The sequence below is a fragment of the Seriola lalandi genome, unplaced genomic scaffold (assembly GCF_002814215.2).
Source record: "Seriola lalandi dorsalis isolate HSWRI2012SDOR001 ecotype SW California unplaced genomic scaffold, Sedor1 jcf7180002054657, whole genome shotgun sequence".
NCBI lineage: Eukaryota > Metazoa > Chordata > Actinopteri > Carangiformes > Carangidae > Seriola > Seriola lalandi.
The window spans coordinates 607,934-627,983 of NW_019525210.1; the positions used below are offsets into that span (position 1 = coordinate 607,934).

The 20,050-nt window shown below is 40.5% G+C and overlaps 1 protein-coding gene across 4 annotated transcripts in view; it reads left to right on the top strand.

The window, feature by feature from the left end:
- Positions 1–20,050, top strand: part of LOC111665676 (collagen alpha-1(XIV) chain-like) — a 167,274-nt gene that overhangs the window by 40,295 nt on the left and 106,929 nt on the right. For all 4 annotated transcript variants that reach the window (XM_023420750.2, XM_023420751.2, XM_087177840.1 and 1 more), the window contains 8 exons: positions 7,876–8,034; positions 8,596–8,715; positions 11,206–11,370; positions 12,556–12,717; positions 13,131–13,297; positions 14,740–14,866; positions 16,255–16,400; positions 19,681–19,810. In XM_023420750.2, coding sequence (XP_023276518.1) covers positions 7,876–8,034; positions 8,596–8,715; positions 11,206–11,370; positions 12,556–12,717; positions 13,131–13,297; positions 14,740–14,866; positions 16,255–16,400; positions 19,681–19,810 — 1,176 coding nt within the window. The remainder of the gene's footprint in view (positions 1–7,875; positions 8,035–8,595; positions 8,716–11,205; positions 11,371–12,555; positions 12,718–13,130; positions 13,298–14,739; positions 14,867–16,254; positions 16,401–19,680; positions 19,811–20,050) is intronic.

A 20,050-nucleotide genomic window follows, 5' to 3' on the forward strand; every position in this document is an offset into this window, starting at 1 on the left:
TGCATCGGGGAGCAGGACAAGAGCATTACTGGTGCAACTGGAAGCTCAGTGCCTTGCCCAAGGGCATAAGATGGAGCATGTGCTTCACTTTTCCTGTTGTGAGAACCAAAACACAAACCTTCAGGATACATATGTGCCTCAAATCAGACTCTTATTAGTCTCTTCTATGGAGAAATGCTCATAATATTCAAAGTTTGTGATAAACCCTAGCCAATATCTTTAGGCCATCGTAATCTAAACACAGGTTAAAACAAAGAATTTGCCACTGGTGTTCGACTCAGGTTCAGAGATTTGATGTTGTCAGGATGGCAAGAGACACATGAGATTAGAAATGTAATCCGGGGCTCAGAGGAATCTGCAGCTGCATCCTAACAAGCTTGCTCTCCTTTCACGTTGCAAAGAGAAATGAGGTGCTTGCGGTCCCCAGCTTGAGGTGCCGGTTGTCCACTTACTCATTATGTGTATGCGTAGAAAGCCCTGGATTTACTGTCAAGGTGTTTTTTTCTGTCTCTGTGAAGGTATTTAAAACATCTGTGACACTTTCTTGAAATGTTCCAAAGCCAAAACCAAAAGTAATTTAAACCATAAATGACAAAATAAACTTACCGTAACTCTGATCTTTCTTCACTTATCTCATGCCTCATTCTGAAATAATGAATGAAAATATACAGATGAATGCAACATATTGTTTAAAGGACAAAGGACATTTGCCCAGGAAACATTCAAGCTGATCTTTGATCGTTCAAGAGGAGTCACACACGATAAACGATCAACTTGTATTTATTTGATAAATTCAGACGAAGGCCACAATTTCTGATTGCTTCATTCAAAACCGCTTCAGGGCATTTAACCTTTACTTTAGGTCGTGTAATTCCCCTAGTTTAATCATTTACTGAGTACACACTAAACTCATCAAATTTGAGTAATGAAACCTGTTAGCTCACATCTCACCAGCCTTTCTTTCTTGGTTTGGAGATGCCTAAGTTAACAGACCCTGCAGAGCCGCTTACGAGAGGTAAAATAAGATCTAAAGGTAAACAACTTGCAGGTGTTGTGAAAACCGCGTTGACACCTGTACCTGTTGAACTCTCCACATGGATGACCGCGTGGAATTCACACGAGCTGGAAATGAAATTTGTCTCACAAGCTGTCTTGTTGGCGTGGAGCTGTGGAATCAGAGGCAGCTGACCTTTTCACCTCCTGGCGTGTAAATTAGCTGAGCATAGATAAATCTATCACACACAGGCCTAAGGTGTGATAGCTCACCTATGACTTGACAGGTATTGGCCTTGCGGTTGCAGCCCTTCTGCCTCAGGCCATTAGTTTAGCCCTGACCTGGCTTTGAATGCTGGACGTCAAGAAGAGTTGGAGATGTTGGAGATGTTATGCCTGTGTCTTTGAAAACTTCCTTTATTCGAAAGTAAAAAAGTAAAAAATGTTTGATAACTTGCCTTGGTTATCTCAAACTGACAAGAAAAGTTTTTTTTCTCTGCTGCCTTTTTGGAAGGGGAAAACATAGAAGCCAATGTGGCTGATGTAATATTTCCTCTTTCATTTTAATATTAAATTTTTTATGAGAGAAAAAGAAGAAAATAAGAATCAAGTATTACATTTTCACAGTGGCTCAGAGCTGAATGTAGAGATTCAACGTTCTTCAGAAATCTTGTGTTTTCTCAGAAAATAATGACACATTTTAGATAGAAAAGTGAAATCTGTTGACCAGTGGAATGAATTGAACTGACCCTGACAGAGTTAGCGCCTCGCCCTATAGATTTGGGGACTTTTGGAGTCTTGGCTAAGCACAGCCTGTATCAACCTGTGGGCCCTGTTTACAGTCATGAATATGTATGGGAGTGTCAGTAAACAGAGAGGACTCATTATAATATTGTTTACACTTACCCGACTAGGGTCACGTCCTCTGTTTCATAGTCCTCACCCTCGCTGTCTTGGGATGTGCCTCAGACCTGCGCCATTTTGACTTTTTGACCTGTTGAGAAACACTTTGCCTGAGGGGCCTCTCCACTAATAGCCATCTAGTTGAAAAATCTGTCAGCAAAACCTCTATTTTGTAAGTTTCCCTTCCCTCCCTCCCTTTCTCTCTTGTTCGCGTCCTTTGCCTAAATTTCATCCTCCCAGTTTAAAAATCCATCCACTGCAGAATGCAAGTTACATCACTTTAGCAAAGGGATGTTATACACAGATAAAGTGTTTTGTTTTTTTTTTGTTACCAAAAGACAAACTCAGATCAGTCAGTCATGGCTGAGACTCGTCACTCTTCTTGTCCTTGTTCGTCACAGCTTTGCAGGTTGATCCACGGAAAGGCTCACATCAGGACATTTCAGATCATATCGGAGACGTTTTCTTATCACAGAAAACAACAGCAGAAATACAGCTGCAAGCTGCAATAAACGGGTTCCCAGAGTGTGACAAAAAAACGCAGCGTGTTTCCTGTTTACCCCATAAGGCATCATAGGTGTTTTGGCCTTTGTCGTCACGAAAGAAGTTCAGATGGCTGTTTCTAGTTTAAAATCTTCACATATTAACTTTTATGCAAAATTCAGCTTTCTATGAACCTGCTACGGTTACGTCAGGATTGGTTATTGTGCCAACTGATTTATGATTTTGCATCGAGTTACTAATTTAAAACACGTCACTTTGGCGCAAATTGGAACTGCCTCAGAAACGTCCTGCGCTGCGCTTTATCTGACTGGAACTTTACCCGCAGCGTCCACAGTAAGCGTTTCTGAACAATTGACTTTAATTTCATTATTAATGCTCTATTTGTTCCTGTCTTTGTCATATACACCAATAGTGCGTTTTTTGCAGTTTCAGGACCTCGTTTCTGGGACCCTAGTTTCTCGTGCGAGAGCCACCTGGCAATTACGAGTAAAGGAGGCACTAGAAATAACATTTTATTGAAATTTAACTTCATATAGGTTATACAGTGCACGATGTGACCAGTGTTAACCTCTCTGTGTTGTGACTGGATGGATTTATTTACCCGACAGTAAGTGACAAAACGTGATGGGATTATCTTTCATTTTGATAAAGCAGAAAGCGAGGTAAAGTGCATGAGAGCCGAGCTCCTTTTCCCTCAGCTCTTCTCCCCTACAGATGAGAGATTAGGGCAACTAAAATCAGTACAGTAAACACATTATAAACTAATACAGTTTGTATATAAAGTATAAAAATGACCAAGAAAGCAGCATTAAAATTTAATACGAATTTGCCCGCCGCTTTAATTTAATAGCTTAATGTTGCTATTATATAGCATAGCCTCTAACAGATCATAAGACACATTCCTGCAGCACCAGAGGCTGCAGTTGTGTATTATTAATAATTATTTATAAACAATTAATAATAATTAATTAATATAAATATGTTAGATGCTTGTGTCAGTAAAGCAATAAACACTTTAGGGGTCAGTCTGTAACACCAGTCTCTTTTACGGTGAGTTTTTTGGTGGTGCATTTGCCCCCCCGCATTGTCCTCCAGTCGCCTCCTCTACATTCGCTCCTTTCTTTTTTTTAGTTCTTGATGCTGCACCTCCCATAATGACACATCAGTTTGTACAGAACTGTAACATCATCTTCTTTTTATTTTGCTGTGTTCATTCGTTTTTAGTAGGTCACTCTCTTTGCTCTTTAAGTTCAACAATGGTGGTTATGCCATGTTAACTAATGTTAACTCACACTTTCTTCTTCTTAACTCCCAAATAAACCGGAAATTAAATGCGGTACTTCCTTTGTAAAAGTCATTTAAATATCTGGAAATCATGGGGATCATTTCTTTTATTCCTCTGTTCTATTATGTCATCTCTTTATCTTTCCTTTTCCTTTACCATTATGGTTTATTTCTTCTCATTCTTCACTTTACTTCTATCTCGTTTTTTGCTCTTATATCATCAGTATGATTGATACATTTTTATTAGTAGCTGTTAAATGAAAATAAAGACATACTGTGTTTCCATTGTAGCATAAATAAGTAATAACACAGAGGAGTGCTGATGATAATTTACAAGGATAAGAATCAGTACAGCAAACAGAAGAAGAAATAAAGGAAAACAAAGGCCAAGGGGAAGATTGGTAAATCAAGCAGAAAGAAACACAACATTGGTATTCGCAGCAGACTCGCTTGTATAGTTGTGCCCTTTAATATGCATCTGCCACTGCTTTTTCCATTGCTTCTTCCTCTCTCGCTCTATGTCTTTTTTCCTTTTTCGCCATCTGTCCAAGTGCTAGTATTTTCCCAGACAAGCTGTTAAAAGAATCTAGTCTTCTTTCACTTAGGGGCCCGTAAAACACTGTTTTGCCTTTTTCACTACCTGTATTGACCGAGACACATCCTTCCTCTGCATCCTCGAACTTGTTCCTCTTCCTCTTCACAGCTCGTCTCCTGTATTTCTAAGTTGTTAGACAGGACTCGCACATATTGTATTTTTAAAAATGGGTTTGTTTTTGTACCTGAGTGCTTAAATGATCACTTCATTTACTGATGCATCAGTCATTTTAACAATCAAATGAACCAAACATTTTCTGGTAACAGCTTATTGAATGTGAGGATCCGCTTCTTTTTGTTATTTTGTGTTATTACGAATTAAATAACTTTGATTTTTGTCACTGATGGGCCAACAAAGCAAGTCATTATAAGACATCACTTTGTCCTCTCTGTTAGGAATCATCAATCAATGTTTGAAATTTCAGAAATTATTAGAAAACATATTCAATACTCGATATTCATCACAAGCAGACAGAAGTTTACATGCAACAGTGAGTCCTTGATAAATGAAGATAAAGCACCTAAAAGGAGAGTTTCAGTGTGATTTCAAGTTTCAATATGAATGTTGCAGTTTTAAAATCAGTTAAAACCCAATCAGGATCATTCACTTCAGTTCAAAACAGCATAAAAAATGATTAGGAAACCTCAAATTCAGTCAGTGAATTTAACCCACCGCAGTGAAATAGAGGCTGATAATGCAACTGTGTAAATTCTCTTCGAAGTTCCTGCAAAGTGTCTTTATATTAGTAATATTAAGCACTTTATATTGCTGCATCACAGTCAGGACTACCTGCAGAGTGCAAGGGGGACTAACTGTTGACTAGTGGTGTTTGCAGTCTCTGCTTTGTCCTTTCCAAAATAAATCTGTCAGCCAGCACCTAATGTTCACTCCAGTTCCTCCCGCAAATCAACACTCAGTGAAACCAACAGTCAAACCAGCTGTCTGTAAAATGTGACACATTTTTCTGCTTTTCATGCTTCTGTAGTTTGGAAATGCAATGCTGATGCACAAACATGTTGACAGACACACACAATATTTTACTTTAAAATCTTTTGTGTCATTTAGCTGATGCTGACTTGCAGCAACAACCCAAGAATGAGCTTAAATTTCTATATGGCTCACTGCTCAACAAACTGATAATCAGCGCCAAGCTCAAGGCTCATTCTTTCCAGAGCGGTGAAGTAATTGTGCGTCTTATGTGTCACTGCTTTCATCTGCCCACTGAAGTTGTATTGGATAGCGGCGCTGAGGCTCTCCTAGTAGACTGAGGAGGAGGTTTAAATTCCGACACTGTAGAGACTTGTAAGGAGTGATACACTTCTTAGTTCCTGTCAATGATGAATGTAATGACTGCTGAAGAATGCCCCTTGCCACCCCTGCAAACACACATACACACATAGATGCGCACACTCCGCCCCTCCACACCTCCCGAGATGTTGAAACACGCTGCAACCTGAAAGAAATATTCTCTTATACATCTGGAGGATAAGAAATCATGTGCCAACAGGTGCAGATATACAGCGTAAGGTCCCACATGCGTTTCATAAAAGTATGTATGAAATTTATACTGAAGACAAAGCTAGTTGCAAACCAGTGGCTGATGCTCATGGTTCTCCCTACAAATAAACACTTATTAATACAGTTTTTGCCTAGATAGGTAAACCATCAGGGTATTGTTTTCGTAATCATTACTGCCTTGTGGCTACATGAGTTTGAGTGTGTGTGTTTTGTTAAGCTGTATTTATTCGAGGAGGAGTCGCTGGGCACCTACAGCTCTTATTCGGCTCCGCCTTGCTTCATTTGTTTCCATATTTACAGAGTTTACAGATCTTGAAAAGTGCGTTCTGCTGTGGTTCTATTGAGGCTGATACAGTAAATACACTGTAGACCCAAACAATGAGCTAAAAGAGGCTAAAAGTTTCCACGGAGCGTCGGAGTTGATGATGATTATTTGTCGTCACATTACACAAAGTCAGAATTACAGCATGTACAAGTACAATGCTACAGCTGAGGAATCAGTTTTAATTAGTAGAAGGGGAAGTCCTGGTTTTTGAGTATTCAACATTCAAATCTGGCTAGTGACAATTTTTTTTTGGTCATATACTCTGCCTCCTTATTTCCTGACAGTCTCTGTAATATTGATTTTCTAATAAAGGTAAATAATAAGGCGAGGCACAGCAAGTTTATAGATAGATAGATAGATAGACAAGGCAATTAAAGTCAAAGTGCTTTACAGAGGCATGGAAATGCAATAAAAAAAGAAATCTAAGACTCTGGAAGTTGGTTTCAACTTTGAGTAGCATCATTTCTAAATGCAGACTGGGTATATTAAACTATACACATTTTCCTATGGCATTTATCTGACATTAGAACAATTAGGAGAGTTTCATCGAGTGATGAGTGAATGGAGTGAGGGAAATGCAATTTTCTGTTATTCTCAATTCTCCAGATAAAGAAGATTGAAGATAATCAAATATGGTTGAATCAAATGACCACACAGCTGAACCTTCATGACACTTGGCAGAAAATTGTTTCAGTACGTTTGTGTATGTTTAAGTTTGAATGTGATTTTAAAGCAAAAAAAAAAAAAAAAGACCATTGAACCCAATTGTGGATTACAGAGAATTTAAGATGGGCACTGAAGTGATTGACATGTTCAGTTACACTTCAAAACAGATTAAATTGCCTGCACATCCAGAAAAGATGAAGTGATTGCAAACCTTCATCTCTGCCAGTATTGTTTTCTAATCATAGATGCTTATTGCAGAGTGTGTGGTCAGGTACTTGTTCATATTCATATATTTACACACATTCCCACTGGGGAACTGCCCAGAGCATCAACACTCGTCCACCGGATGTGCTGGTAGATTCTGTTACCTTGCTCAAGTGCATCTCGGCAGTGTTTACTCATTCTTATTGTTGGGGTCTGCGGTGAATAAAACCAGCACCCAAAGATTCCACATCAAGCCGATCTCACAGAGGTTTCCAAAACTCAGTGAGAAGGATAACTGGCTGATAGAAATATGGTTGCTTCCTAATTTGGTTGGCCTTTGGCTCGCTCTGTGCCGGACTGGCTTTTGTAAAGGAGCTGCTGTTGCCTCATTAGAGTGTGGTCTGTTTTATCACCCAGTAAACTGTTGAGACAAACAACAGAGTGGGCTGTTATTTTTCATCTGCTAAAACTAAGTGCCTGGCTCCTCTAGGGTTTAATTATACTGTGTTGAACTGAATTAGAATTAATGAAACACTTTGTAATACTTTGGGACAGAAGCTGCACATCAAGTTGTCCTACTTTTACCGCTGCAGATCTATCATGTGTGCTGCTGTAGGCAGCACGAAAAAAAAAACTGTGTGCATGTTTTACATTCTTTTTTTTTTTTATCTGGTTCATACTTTATATTATGGATATTCATTTCAATACAGAAAGCCTTTACTCTATGTTCCTGCACACCACAGCTCTACCAAAACTATCACTCCCAGGGCAGGAAAGCTTTTTTTCACTAGTTTAGTTTTATACATTTCATTACATTGCACAGAACTATTTTTGTTTGGTAAATTTGTGTTTATTTTCTTTGTTTCTGTCTGTCTGTCTTCAGATGAAGAGGGGTTCATGTGTAAGACTCCAGCCATAGCTGACCTTGTGATTCTGGTCGACGGCTCCTGGAGTATCGGTCGCATCAACTTCAGGCTGGTCAGGACGTTCTTAGAGAATCTGGTCCGGGCCTTCACTGTGGAGTTCGACAAGACCAGGATTGGTGAGGAGGTTTTTGTGTTTCAGGTGTTTCCTTGTGAAAACCACGTTACTGTTACAGGGACTAAAAGTAAAGTGAGTATGCTTTCAAATATAACGTAATGAATAGTTCTTATTTATCAATGAACAGCACCAGTTTGAGTTTTAGCTTTTTGTCCTGTTGCAGAATGAATCTGGGACTAATCAGATGCATCCTAATGGATAAGAATCTGAACATTTACAGTGCCTAAAATGTTTGCACAGTGCTTTGTATGCATACCATTTGGTGTATGCTTTCATTTGAAGCACATTTAAAGCCTAAGCCGGGCTCAGATCTGTTGATTAGCCCTGGTTTGAACCCACAAAATCATCTTTTAAATTGTAGCTGTTTGCACAGATGCCAAATACGTCAGGCTGAATTTTATGGGGAACGTACAGTGGGGCCCACTGGTCTCAGACTTTTGTACGCCACCGTATACAAACTGAGAAACAAACAATATTTTTAATGCTGTAATGTTGCAGCCATTAACTGCAGGAGCCATGTGACTGTTCACTTAATAGTCTGAATATGACTGTGTGTGTGCAGGCTTGGCTCAGTACAGCGGAGACCCCAGGATTGAGTGGCATCTGAACGCTCACACCACCAAAGACTCTGTGATCGATGCTGTGAAGAACCTGCCGTATAAAGGAGGAAACACACTGACAGGTACGCTGCCAACTAAACCCTCAGCCGCCCTCTGGTTATTACGGTCCTCTGCGCTCATCACAGTGAACAGATAATGCTCTATAGTTGTCTTGGACCAAAGCCAGTCCTCTACCTCAGCTTAGTGGATTCACTTTAGTGCAGTTCATTTAAATTCAGTGTTAATAAGTTTGTGACCTTACAGCGTTAAGCTGTTAAGATGTAAATTAGCAGGAGCTCCACTTGTATTAAGGATGAGAGTGAATTTATTCTAAACAATGACAGAGGTCTTGTTGCTGTTTCAATTTTCACTTTTACTTTAAAACCACCAACATAAGGACGAGTTGTTTGAAGCAACAGCTCCTATACAACATTCCTGTTAGTCATGGTAGGAATGCACCGGTGGTTGATCATTGTTAATTTTACACTGTATATCAAAACCTAAACAGCATTACTGGTTCACATGTGTTTTATATTTATGCCATTAGTACAGTTTTATGTACACATGTCTTGGATATCCACCTCTTATTGTGGGTTCTGTCTGTGCAGAAGCTGATATGAATTAACTGGCTGAAGAAGTAAATGAAAAAGCCACAACTACAGTACCTGTCAAAAGTTATAGAGCAGCTTTTATTGAAATTTCAGCAGCTTAAGTCCAGTGACAAACCTTAAATGGAGTGAAGGTAAGTGGTAAACCCCCCCCCCAAAAAACAAAAAAACAAAAACAAAACTTTGTTCCCAAAAAGTAAAAGAATTCCAGTAAATTTCTGAAAAAAGGCAGCAACAGTCAAACAAACAGCTTTTTCTGGGGTTAAGAAAGCGGTGCCCCTCCAGCTGTCCTGCAGCAATGGAAGTAAATGAAGCCTTGAAAGTTAATACAAACAATTCCCACTGGTGCCACAACTTCTGTTGATGACTTGCCGGGGTAGTTCGTTTAGTTTTGATTTAAAGGACTACATATGTTAGTTTATGCTGTCGCTACATAGCCAACGTTAGCATTAGCAGCTGTTTACTTCAGCATCAGACTTCATTCCTTTAGAGGTTTTTTCCAGCCAGGAAAGCAACACTCTTTTTTTTTAATGATAGTGAAGTTTCATTTAGGGCTGGGAAAAACACCTACTGAATTATTTGAAAAATGCACCGTCATAGTTGACATCGTGGAGATACAAACAACAAAATTTGGCTTGTTGAAACATACGTTTTGATTCGTGGTCTGTATCAGAGTTATGTGTGTGTGCAGCTTTCCCGTCTTCTTGATCCGGTCACCAGCTTTAAGCTGTTTTCAGGATTTACAGTAAATCTCTGACTAAATTAGTGGCCACTCAGATGAGTGGAGTCAACATCATCTAGCAACGTTTATTTGACTTTGTATTGACTGCAATTAACAGATTCATTTCGTCAGAGTGTGTGTTCTTGTGTTGGTCAACAAGCTGAGTCAACGTTCAGGGACCCAGCGGGGCTTAAAGCCGTCTGTTAGCAGTTGAGGAAAAATGTCGGTAATGTCATTAGTGGACCCAACAGAACCGAAATGCTCATTATGTTAACACACTCATTAGACTAAAATCTTGTCGAGCTAACAATGACACTTTAAACCCATCATGTTCATTAAGTCCTTGATTGTGACACTTGAAGCAGCGTCTTGGCTCAGAGTGAAACTGTGAGTGCAATCATGCTGTCAGCCAGGACTAAACTTACTATTACAACTGTTCTTTAAAAACTACTATAAATGGCTCTAATTTTCTGCTGTCAGTCATTTCTAACAGTAGGTGTCACTTTCTCCAACAAATGAATAATGCAACATGTCAAAACAAGGATCAGAAAATACAAGGAAGGTATTATTTTCAGGCCACTGCACATTGTGACTGATGAAAATGATTTTAAACATACTGTATTTTTCATCATGGCTTTTCACAATTCTGCATTTAGCTTTTGTTGTGTTTTTGATACTGTAATCTAATAGACTTGATAGATTTCAAGTTTTTCTTCCAGATTAGAACATTTCTGAAGAAGTAAACTCCTGTTAAAAATTGTTGGCTAGAATTTGTTTTGTGTCTTATTTGGAGATTTTTAGAAATATGTTTTTAAAATTTTTTTTTTTATCTCCAAGCCATTTCATCTTTATTCTAAAATATGTGTGTAGTTGTTTGTTTTCTACACACAGATGATATGCCACATAGTCTTTGTCCACAAAGTCAAACCCGCTGAAGGCAACTGAGTCGTGACTACAACACACAGTGCAACACAATCAACAAGTACTTCAGTATTTTAAATTAGCTTTTTGTGGAAAATATTTAATTCTCTTTATTTTTTCGTCCTTGTTTGCCAGAGTTTTCTCACTCTGCACCCTCTAAGCCTAAGTGGTGTCTAATTAGTGTTCATTTTTTTATCTGCCAAATGCACAGGACAATGAATAATTGTTTTCAGTGTGTTGTAGTGAGGAGCGTTGGCTGTTCATTGTCACCATGTCTGTGTGACACTGTGTGTCCATTGTATCCCGACTTTGTGTCTGTTCAGGTTTGGCTCTGACCTTCATCCTGGAGAACAGCTTCAAACCAGAGTCTGGATCCAGACCCGGCGTTCCCAAGATAGGAATCCTCATCACTGACGGGAAGTCTCAGGATGATGTGATCCCCCCGGCGCAGAGCCTCAGGGAAGCTGGGATAGAGCTGTTCGCCATCGGTACGACCCACCAACACTGACACTGATAATCCAAATGACTTAAAGAGAAGATTTTTGGTAGAACTGGTCATGCTTGAAAATTGTATTCAGATTCTTTGATGCTAAAAAAGCCAAAGACCCGTCATCTGCTTGCTGCGTTTAATATCTGTATTTTTTGAAAACGTTTTTCTTTAATTCTTTGTAGGTGCTCAATATTCACAGTTTGATTCTCTAAATCACAAAAAGCAAAAATTATATTTACACTTTTCTTTTAACAGCTTAATTAAGTTTTCCAGACTGACCACCCTTCACAGTAAAACATGTCGTTAGATTTTTCCTGTTATTATATTATCACAGGGTCATTTCAGTTTTCACAACAGGCTCGGCTTTGTTATGTGACAGTCGTGCTCAAAGTTTATTTTTCAGTCAACAGAAAATGTATTGCTGACAGTTTGATTGGTTCATTAGGTTAATTGTTTCATTTATTCACCAGGCAGGAAAACTAAAGAGCTTTTCAGATGTTGCTGTTTATCTGTAGCATGAATTATAAACTGAATGTCTCGCAGTTCGTTAGACTGTTGATCAGATGAAATAAATAATTTGAAGATGTTACTACTGAGGGACGGTGTGAAAGCAGAACTTCTTCATCAATTGAGACCTTAATCAATAATGAAAAGACTCATCGGTTGCAGCAGTGACAAAAACATAAAGGTGACCAAATGTTCACTGTGATGGATCACGGGTCTCCATTAGTCGATTTTTATAGTGTATGGAACTGAACTGAAACAAACATATGCCTGGAAGGAAGGAATCAATCTTAATGGGATAAAAACAGGCAATATCACAATTATGTCCCTTTAACCTATTTCAGTGTGTAAACCTGCCTCAGTAGCTTTTGACAGTGTGCACAGTCAGAAAAAAGCTGTGTGAGGGGAAACTGCAAAAATGATTTTTATGAATTGTCAGTTCAAATCAGACTGACATATTAACTTGGAAATGAGGTTTATGAAGATTTTGTCTGTGGAGCTTTTTTACCAAAGTCTTTTCTTCAATAAGGAATTATCTTGGAGTGAACACATTTCAGAGTATGAAAAATTATTTTTCCTTTCTCATCATGTCTAACACCCCTTTCATGTAACTACTTCCCGTCAGTGAGATGGCTCTGTGTTTCTGTTTACTTCTCTCTTTCTCTTTCCCCTCTCAAAGGTGTGAAAAACGCTGACGAGAACGAGCTGAAGGCCATCGCCTCTCCTCCCGAGGAGACTCACGTCTACAACGTGGCCGACTTCAGCGTGATGAGCGACATCGTGGAAGGTCTGACTAAGACCGTCTGCGACCGAGTGGAGCAGCTCGACAAGCAGCTCAAAGGTTTGAACAGCGGCTCGTTCCAGCCGTGTCATACGAGGGCTGATAGCACAGATAGACTGCAGACGCCTTCTACTGCGATGACTCTGTTGATGCCGGGGGTTATAATTATGAGTACAGGAAATCCCTAAGCAATAAAAACAAAGTCCCCATCTAATATAATGTAGCACTCACCTCCAAGTCATGACATGCCCCCACATTCATTACAAGTATAAACACACATGCTGCTTAAAATAGCAGCTGAAGATTTCACTGTTTGTCGTTTTCTGATTCAGCAAAACGAGTTTACACATAAAATGTGGTTATTTCAGGCTGATGTCAACAGTGTGACGAGACATTTGCTTGTACAGTATTTGTGTGAATCAAACATGGAACAGATACAGCATGCGTTTCCTTTCTCTACGCTTCCTCTCCAGGGGGAGAACCCGCCCCCCCGCCCACCTCTGTAGCTCCTCCCCGCGACCTGGTGACGTCTGAGATCACGGCTCGCAGTTTTCGGGTGACATGGACCCATGCACCGGGCCAGGTGGAGAAGTACCGCGTGGTCTACTACCCCGCCAGTGGAGGACAGCCAGAAGAAAAAGTACCGAGCTTATTTATTTGTTTCAAATGCATTGATGAAAAATGAATTATCGTATCTCCATACGTATCATTTGCAGTCTAAAGCCGTTCTCAGACACCGACTCCTGTCCTGGCACTTGTGCTCACTGCCTTTGGTTGTTCCTGATATTTTTGAAGTTTATTTTGTATAAAACTGCAACGATTCTGGAGTTCCAGTTGATGCTGCAGTCCAATCTTTTCTTGAAACTATAAGAAAAATGTATTCATTTATCTTGACAGGGTTTTAAGTGGTTCATCAGTTTCTCTGGCTCCTTACAATTACAAGAGGGGATTTACTTTGTCATCTTAATTGGTGGAACGTTGCTCATTTTCCAGTACAGCGCAAACAAAATACTAAGATACCAATGTAATGGCGGTATTTTAATTAAGGCTGCTCGGCTAATCCTTTTAGGGTCAATTCCACAAGTTAAATTCATCTGTTGAAGTGATTTGCATTATAAATGGAAACAATTCTGCAGAATTTGCAATTAGCTGATAAAACCGAGCACTACTTCATTCTGTGGTGAACTATATTCTGCAACTTACGCACAAAACTCCAGAAATGAATCTAAGGTAATTTTCCGCTAATATCGGAAGCATTATCACACAATAAGAGAAGGAATAAAGCCAATAACTTCAGAGCTGATTTGCCCTTTTGAGTGGATGACCTCAATGATCCTCATTCAGCAGAGGAAATGATATCTCCATTGTGATGCACGTATGTTTTAGGTTTTCCCCCAGGTGCCATAGCTGCAAAACGTCTTGAGCCACTCGATAACCCCGTGCATCAGATTGATTCAAGCTTCGTCGGAAGTCTCCCTGCTTATATAACCGCACAGACACACAGTGCTGTAATTTTCTGAGTTTTTATTTATGTTTATACAGTTCCCTCTTATTTTTATCCAGTTTCTCTTTGATGTTTATTACAACTCGCAGCTGGAATGGCCCAGTTTCCCCACAAGGAAAACTGAGGTTTCATCAAAGCTAATCTGATCTAGTTACACTCAATTTTAAATCTCTTTGGAGAAGAGCAGAATGCCTACAGCAACATGTGGTGCATTTCCAACCTTACAATGTGCAGTTGCCTAATAAACAGAAGCTTTTTGGGTATTTTAACACTTTCTGACGTACAAAGTGCTGCTGTCTGTACAAGCACGAGATCTGAGCTAATTAAAGTTACATTTAAACAGCAAAGGTGTCAGACATCGACTTTCCTGAGCACGCAGCTGAAATGACTTACAGTAATGAACATGTCGAACGTACTCGTTTGATGTGCACAAACGTGAGCTGACTGGCTCGGGTCTGTACCTTGTCATTCCAGCTTTATAAAAGGATTAAAAACATTGCAAAGTAAATACTGAACAACATTGGAAGGTCTTTATACTGTGGCGTCCAGGCTGAGACCCAGTACGATCTGTCTTTAAGGTGGTTCAGGGCACGGACAACGGCGTGGAGCTGAACTACCTGAACTCTCTGACCGAGTACCAGGTGGCCGTATTCGCCGTCTACCGCAGCTCCGCCAGTGAGGCCCTGAGAGGAAGTGCCACCACATGTAAGTTTATATGTTTATAGGGATATAACGAGGGCGTGTTGGTGGGGATGTGGGTGGTATTAATAATAGTGAGGTGTAGATTTGGCTTAAAGAGTCGCCCTGCCGAAAGAGCAATGTGCTCATGGAGAAAGACCAGTGGCTCAGGGTTCACTTCTTCACTCTGTCACCCTGTAGAAAAAAATATCATCAGCATCCTGTAACGACCTCTTACAGGACTTTCTTTTCTGTTCCCACTTACAGTTTGATGAGAGCACTTTCTCTCAACCATCTAATTCCCTACATTTTTCTCTACATTTTTCCAAAGTCCCACAGAGAACCCAGCCAGAGTTCTTCCTCTAACCTGTGTTCTGGTAAAGTAAAGTATTATGCTGGGGATTACTGAAACATATCAGGCTGTCAGACTCTGCTGGAGCCGCAGCACATGAACATCACACTGCCGATGTCTATAACAAGGTATCAACAGAAGGACAACAAACACACAAAACTACTAAACCAAAGAAGAAGAAATCTATGTAACCCTGATCGACCAGCAGATATGTGTCCCAGTGCGACAGAAGACACTGAATCTGGGCTGTGGAAGCTACACAGGTGTTCCATTATGCATGTGAGCCGTGATCCTCCACCTCTGACAGGAGGCCTGTGGTGAGCTCTAATTCTGGTTGTGTTGCCTGAGGCTTCATCATGCTGAAACACTGAACCGGAGCCTGGCAGAATTCTCCGGACTCTCTCAGCCTGGCGCTTGCTGATGGATGACGGGGAATTCCTCCCTGTTGGTAGAGGATGAATGCTAAGTTGCGGGCCGACCTTGTACCAAAGTTAATGGGATCTGGCTGCTGCTATAAGCTGCCAATGCTTTTTTTACTGGCAGCAAATGAAACATGACGCTAAATACTGAGGCGCTTTATATCTCCTCCTTATAGGAAACAAAGGATGTTAAACAAAAAGAGAAAATATATGACGGTAATAAGTCAGGAGTTGACTTACTGTATATTAGTTTTTCAAGCTATTTTGGATCAATATATGTGATTTAACTTTTCCCTGGCATTAATGAATGAATGGCATATTAAAGCCAGAGGTTTGATTAAATGAATTCATCAGAAGAAATTAGCAATTTAGCAATTAGCAAATAAAATAAGAAGAAAATAACATTTATTTTGGTGATTTTGCTTTTTTTTTTTTTTAAATGTTATATTTGCTCTTGCTGTGAAATAACACCTGATATATTGTATTATTATTCATTCACAAATATGTTGTATTTTAACATAAACCTATATTATTTAAAAAGTGACACGTTATGTTGTTATGAATCATTAGGTGTTAGTGTGTGGAAGCTCGTAACAGAAAGCTGTGTGTGTGTGTGTGTGTGTGTGTGTGTGTGTGTCCTGCAGTGGCCCTGCCCACGGTGAATGACCTGGAGCTGTTCGATATCACTCACAGCACCATGAGGGTCCGCTGGAGGACCGCTGCGGGGGCTTCTGGGTACATGATCCTTTACGCCCCGCTGACCGAGGGAGACCCTGCAGATGAGAAGGAGGTAAGGAGCGCGCGAGTTTATGTGTGTGTGTGTGTGTGTTTGTGTGTGTGTGTGTGTGTGTGTGGGGTTGACAAAATCATTGAAGCACTTAATAATCTGGAGCAGATTCCTGCCTCACATGTGAATCTGGTCAAATCGATACACCACAGCTGCAGACTGTGTTGTGTGTCCGTTCCATCTAATGTAATTACACTGTAACACTGTTCACTTTTTCCAAACCAAGAAAATGTGTGTACAGGTACATCTTCCAGCTTGATGCCTGATCTAAAGTGAGTTTTTTAGTGCATCTTATGAAATCGTATATTGATATGGAAAAAGTGTGGTGACGTGACGGGCGAATTCCGCTCTGCAGTTTTTGTTTCTACGTGTCACTTATTGTTCTCCAGATATTTCAAGGCGAGCAACAACATTAAAGCACCATTACAGTGCTGGTTTTCCAGTCGAACAGTTTGATATCATGAACAAGGACTGAAACATCTGAACTAAAAAACTACAGATGTTTCTGTATATTGTGCAAAGTGTGTGTTTGAGCTGAAGAAAAGCACAAAGAGCAGAGGTTGTCTGGATGTCGGATCAGCTGCACTGGAACATCCTGTTCCATCCCACAGTTTGACTTTTTCTCCTCATAAACAACTGAGATGTTTTTCATAACAGAAGCTTTGGTTGTGGTTTTTTTGGCCACCTTTTTCAGTTGTTGGCAGTCTGTTGGTTTTTTGGGAGTGTTGTCTTCGGCCTGGTGGGTGAGCGTCACAGGAACTCTCTGTCTACCACCTGAAGTTGCTTTGAAATGGTCTATTTAAAGACGGTGACTGTCAGAGCTGACACAGACTGCTAATTGGCATCCAACTTAATAAAACTGACCCGTATAGATGCCTTTGTAATTGTAATTGAGTTTCTTCAAGATAAAACCGTGCTTTCATGTGGTGTTTCTATTATTTTTCCCCTCATTGTGCATAGCGAGCAATCATCCTTCATACCTTTATGATGCTTAGTAAGGGAGATGAGACAGAGGTGAGAGGATGGAAGGAAAGAGAAAAAAAAACAGAAAGGCCACATGAAGTTGGTAATTGGTGCAGGCAGAATTTGTCAAATGTTGCCAAGAAGACAAATTTTCTGGCGTTCAAGACCAAATTTAAAATCAAATAATAATAGAGGAAAAATGAGCTTCTCATGGCAGCAATGTTAAACATTACAAAAAACAAGGAGCAACCTTTCAGCTCAACTCCAAGAAGAAGAAAAACAAGTCACTCTCAGAGCAAAACAAGAGCAATAAGAAAAGCTATCAGCTAGAGTTGGAGATTGAAGGACAAAAAAAAAAAAAGAAAAGAATATTGACAAAAGAAACGGCGAAGTATCAACAAGCATCAACAGGTATGAAAACATCACAACCAAACTAAGATTCAAACACATAGATCCTGGACGGGTAAATTCAGCAGCAGAGGAAGTTGAGACAAACGAGGTAGAGGAAGAAGGTATGAAGGGCACAGCCAGCCGTCTGTATCCCTCCTTTTCCCATTAGACCTCATTACGCCTCCCGTCACAATCCCCTCCAGGCAGAAAGCAATAAAAACAACTTAGTAAGGAATTAAGAATCAGGATGGATGCTTTCCAGTGGCGAGGATAAGCCTGGCTCTGAGGCAGTACAGTCAGTGCCCCGGCTTGGCCGGCTCGCGCTTCGATGGCTTCTACTCGTGAGCCATGTGTGGGGACTCATCTGGGCCAAAGCCAGAGTCCGGTCCAGTCTGACATGGTAAAGTGCCTTCATCCGCACTGCTTCAGAGCTAAACTCACAGACTGACAGTGGGCTTCTGCACAGATTGAACCCAAGAGAGAGAACACACAGACGTGTCGCACAAAGATGTGAACAGAAAGAGGGAGATTTCGTGTCAGGGTTTGACTGGAATGGGCTGTAAGGACTTGTTGCCACTTGCACGTCCGTCCAAAGCTTCACCCCGGCTTCCTCTTACTCCCTGCTTTTGCCTAAATTAAGATTTTTCACTCCTTCAAATGACAAAGATGCAGGTGGTCAGTAAAAACATTAATTGAGGTGAAACAACAGGTGATTTCACACTCTACTTTTTTAAAGTTGACTTTTTTCAGTCTGTGGTCTCTCAACTCGAACCTAATGAAAACTGTTCACGTCCGTTTGGCACATTTCCCAGGGAGGCTCATATCAGCCTGATTCAGCTGTCCAACTTTTATTGTGTGTTTATATCTTTACATCTTTTATCAACATGGCTCCTAATGCTGCACCACACTGCTTCATTAATGTGAAGCCTAAAACAAAACCAGGCAAATCGAAACGCTGCTGATATAGGGGGTTCCAGAGTGTCATTTCTCTTCTCGGTGTTCATATAATAATCCAGGATAACCGGATCTGTTTCACGCTTTAATTTAGATTCAAAAACATCCATAGTACAAGAAAGTGTCACTAGGACAAAAATAGATTCCTCTATATCTAAAATTTAGCATCGGTTCTGAAGTATGACTCCTATTTTGGCAACACGTCTGATTTCTCTTGGGCTTCAAAATGAAAAGAGTTTATTTATTGGATGAGTAGTCAAGAAGAGCAGATGGACAAACATTTGTCAGAGCCTCCACTATGCCAGTTTTCTTTTTTCTTTTTTTTTTTTTTAAACAGCCGTCATTGGCAGAAGGGGAAAGATAGTAAAGTTCAGGTTAGCAGCTGTAGTATAGTGGAGTTAATCATCAAAGGACCAGCCGCTGATGTAGCATCAGACTGTGATCAGTTACAAATCATTTTTTCTTCTACATCACAAAGAACAAGTGAGAAACGGGGGGGGGGGGGGGGGGGGGGGCGGGGGGGGGGGGCTGAGTCAGATGTCTGTGTATCTATGGAAACGGACTAAATGAATAACATTTGATAGTTAAAAGTGAAAGTTCAAATTCTGAGACAGAGGATTGAGGTGCTCCAGAAACTTTCATCATCTCTACCGCAGACTTTTACCTTAGCTATGTGTCACAGCTTAGAACATGACTCACATAGTTTTGAGGAGCCTGCTACGTCCCACCTGCTGAAAGGAAGAGGAATAGGGCAAAGCCACATTCAGAAATCTCCTTATGTAATCACAGCTTGATTCTCTGCCTGTCTGAGCAGGACTGTGGACTGATAGAGGGATGATAGAGGAGTAGATAAGCAGAGAGGTGAATGAGACACATGGATAAGATGTCTACGTAAAACACTGCATCTTCTCTCTGCTAAAGGCACATACCTTCATGCTGTGTGTGTGCGTGTGTGTGCGTGTGTGTGTGTGCGCAGGTGAAGGTGTCAGACTCGGTGAAGGAGGTGGAGCTTGAGGGATTGACTCCGGACACCGAGTACACAGTGACGGTTTACGCCATGTACGGAGAGGAGGCCAGCGACCCCATGACCAGCCAGCAGACCACACGTGAGTCCCGCACACACAGAGCGCTGAAGTCATCGGTCAAATTAATTCATCCGTCAGCAGAAAATCATTCACTCATTGTCTAAAATGAATAATTACACCCCTCAAGCGACGCTCAAATGTGCCCTCCGATTGCAAACATCTCCAAAGGTGGATCCACACCTTCAGTCCAGTTGTCTTTTACCTGTTGAAACCAATCTTGGAATCCAACGCAGATTTTGGGCTGAGACATGTGAACATACT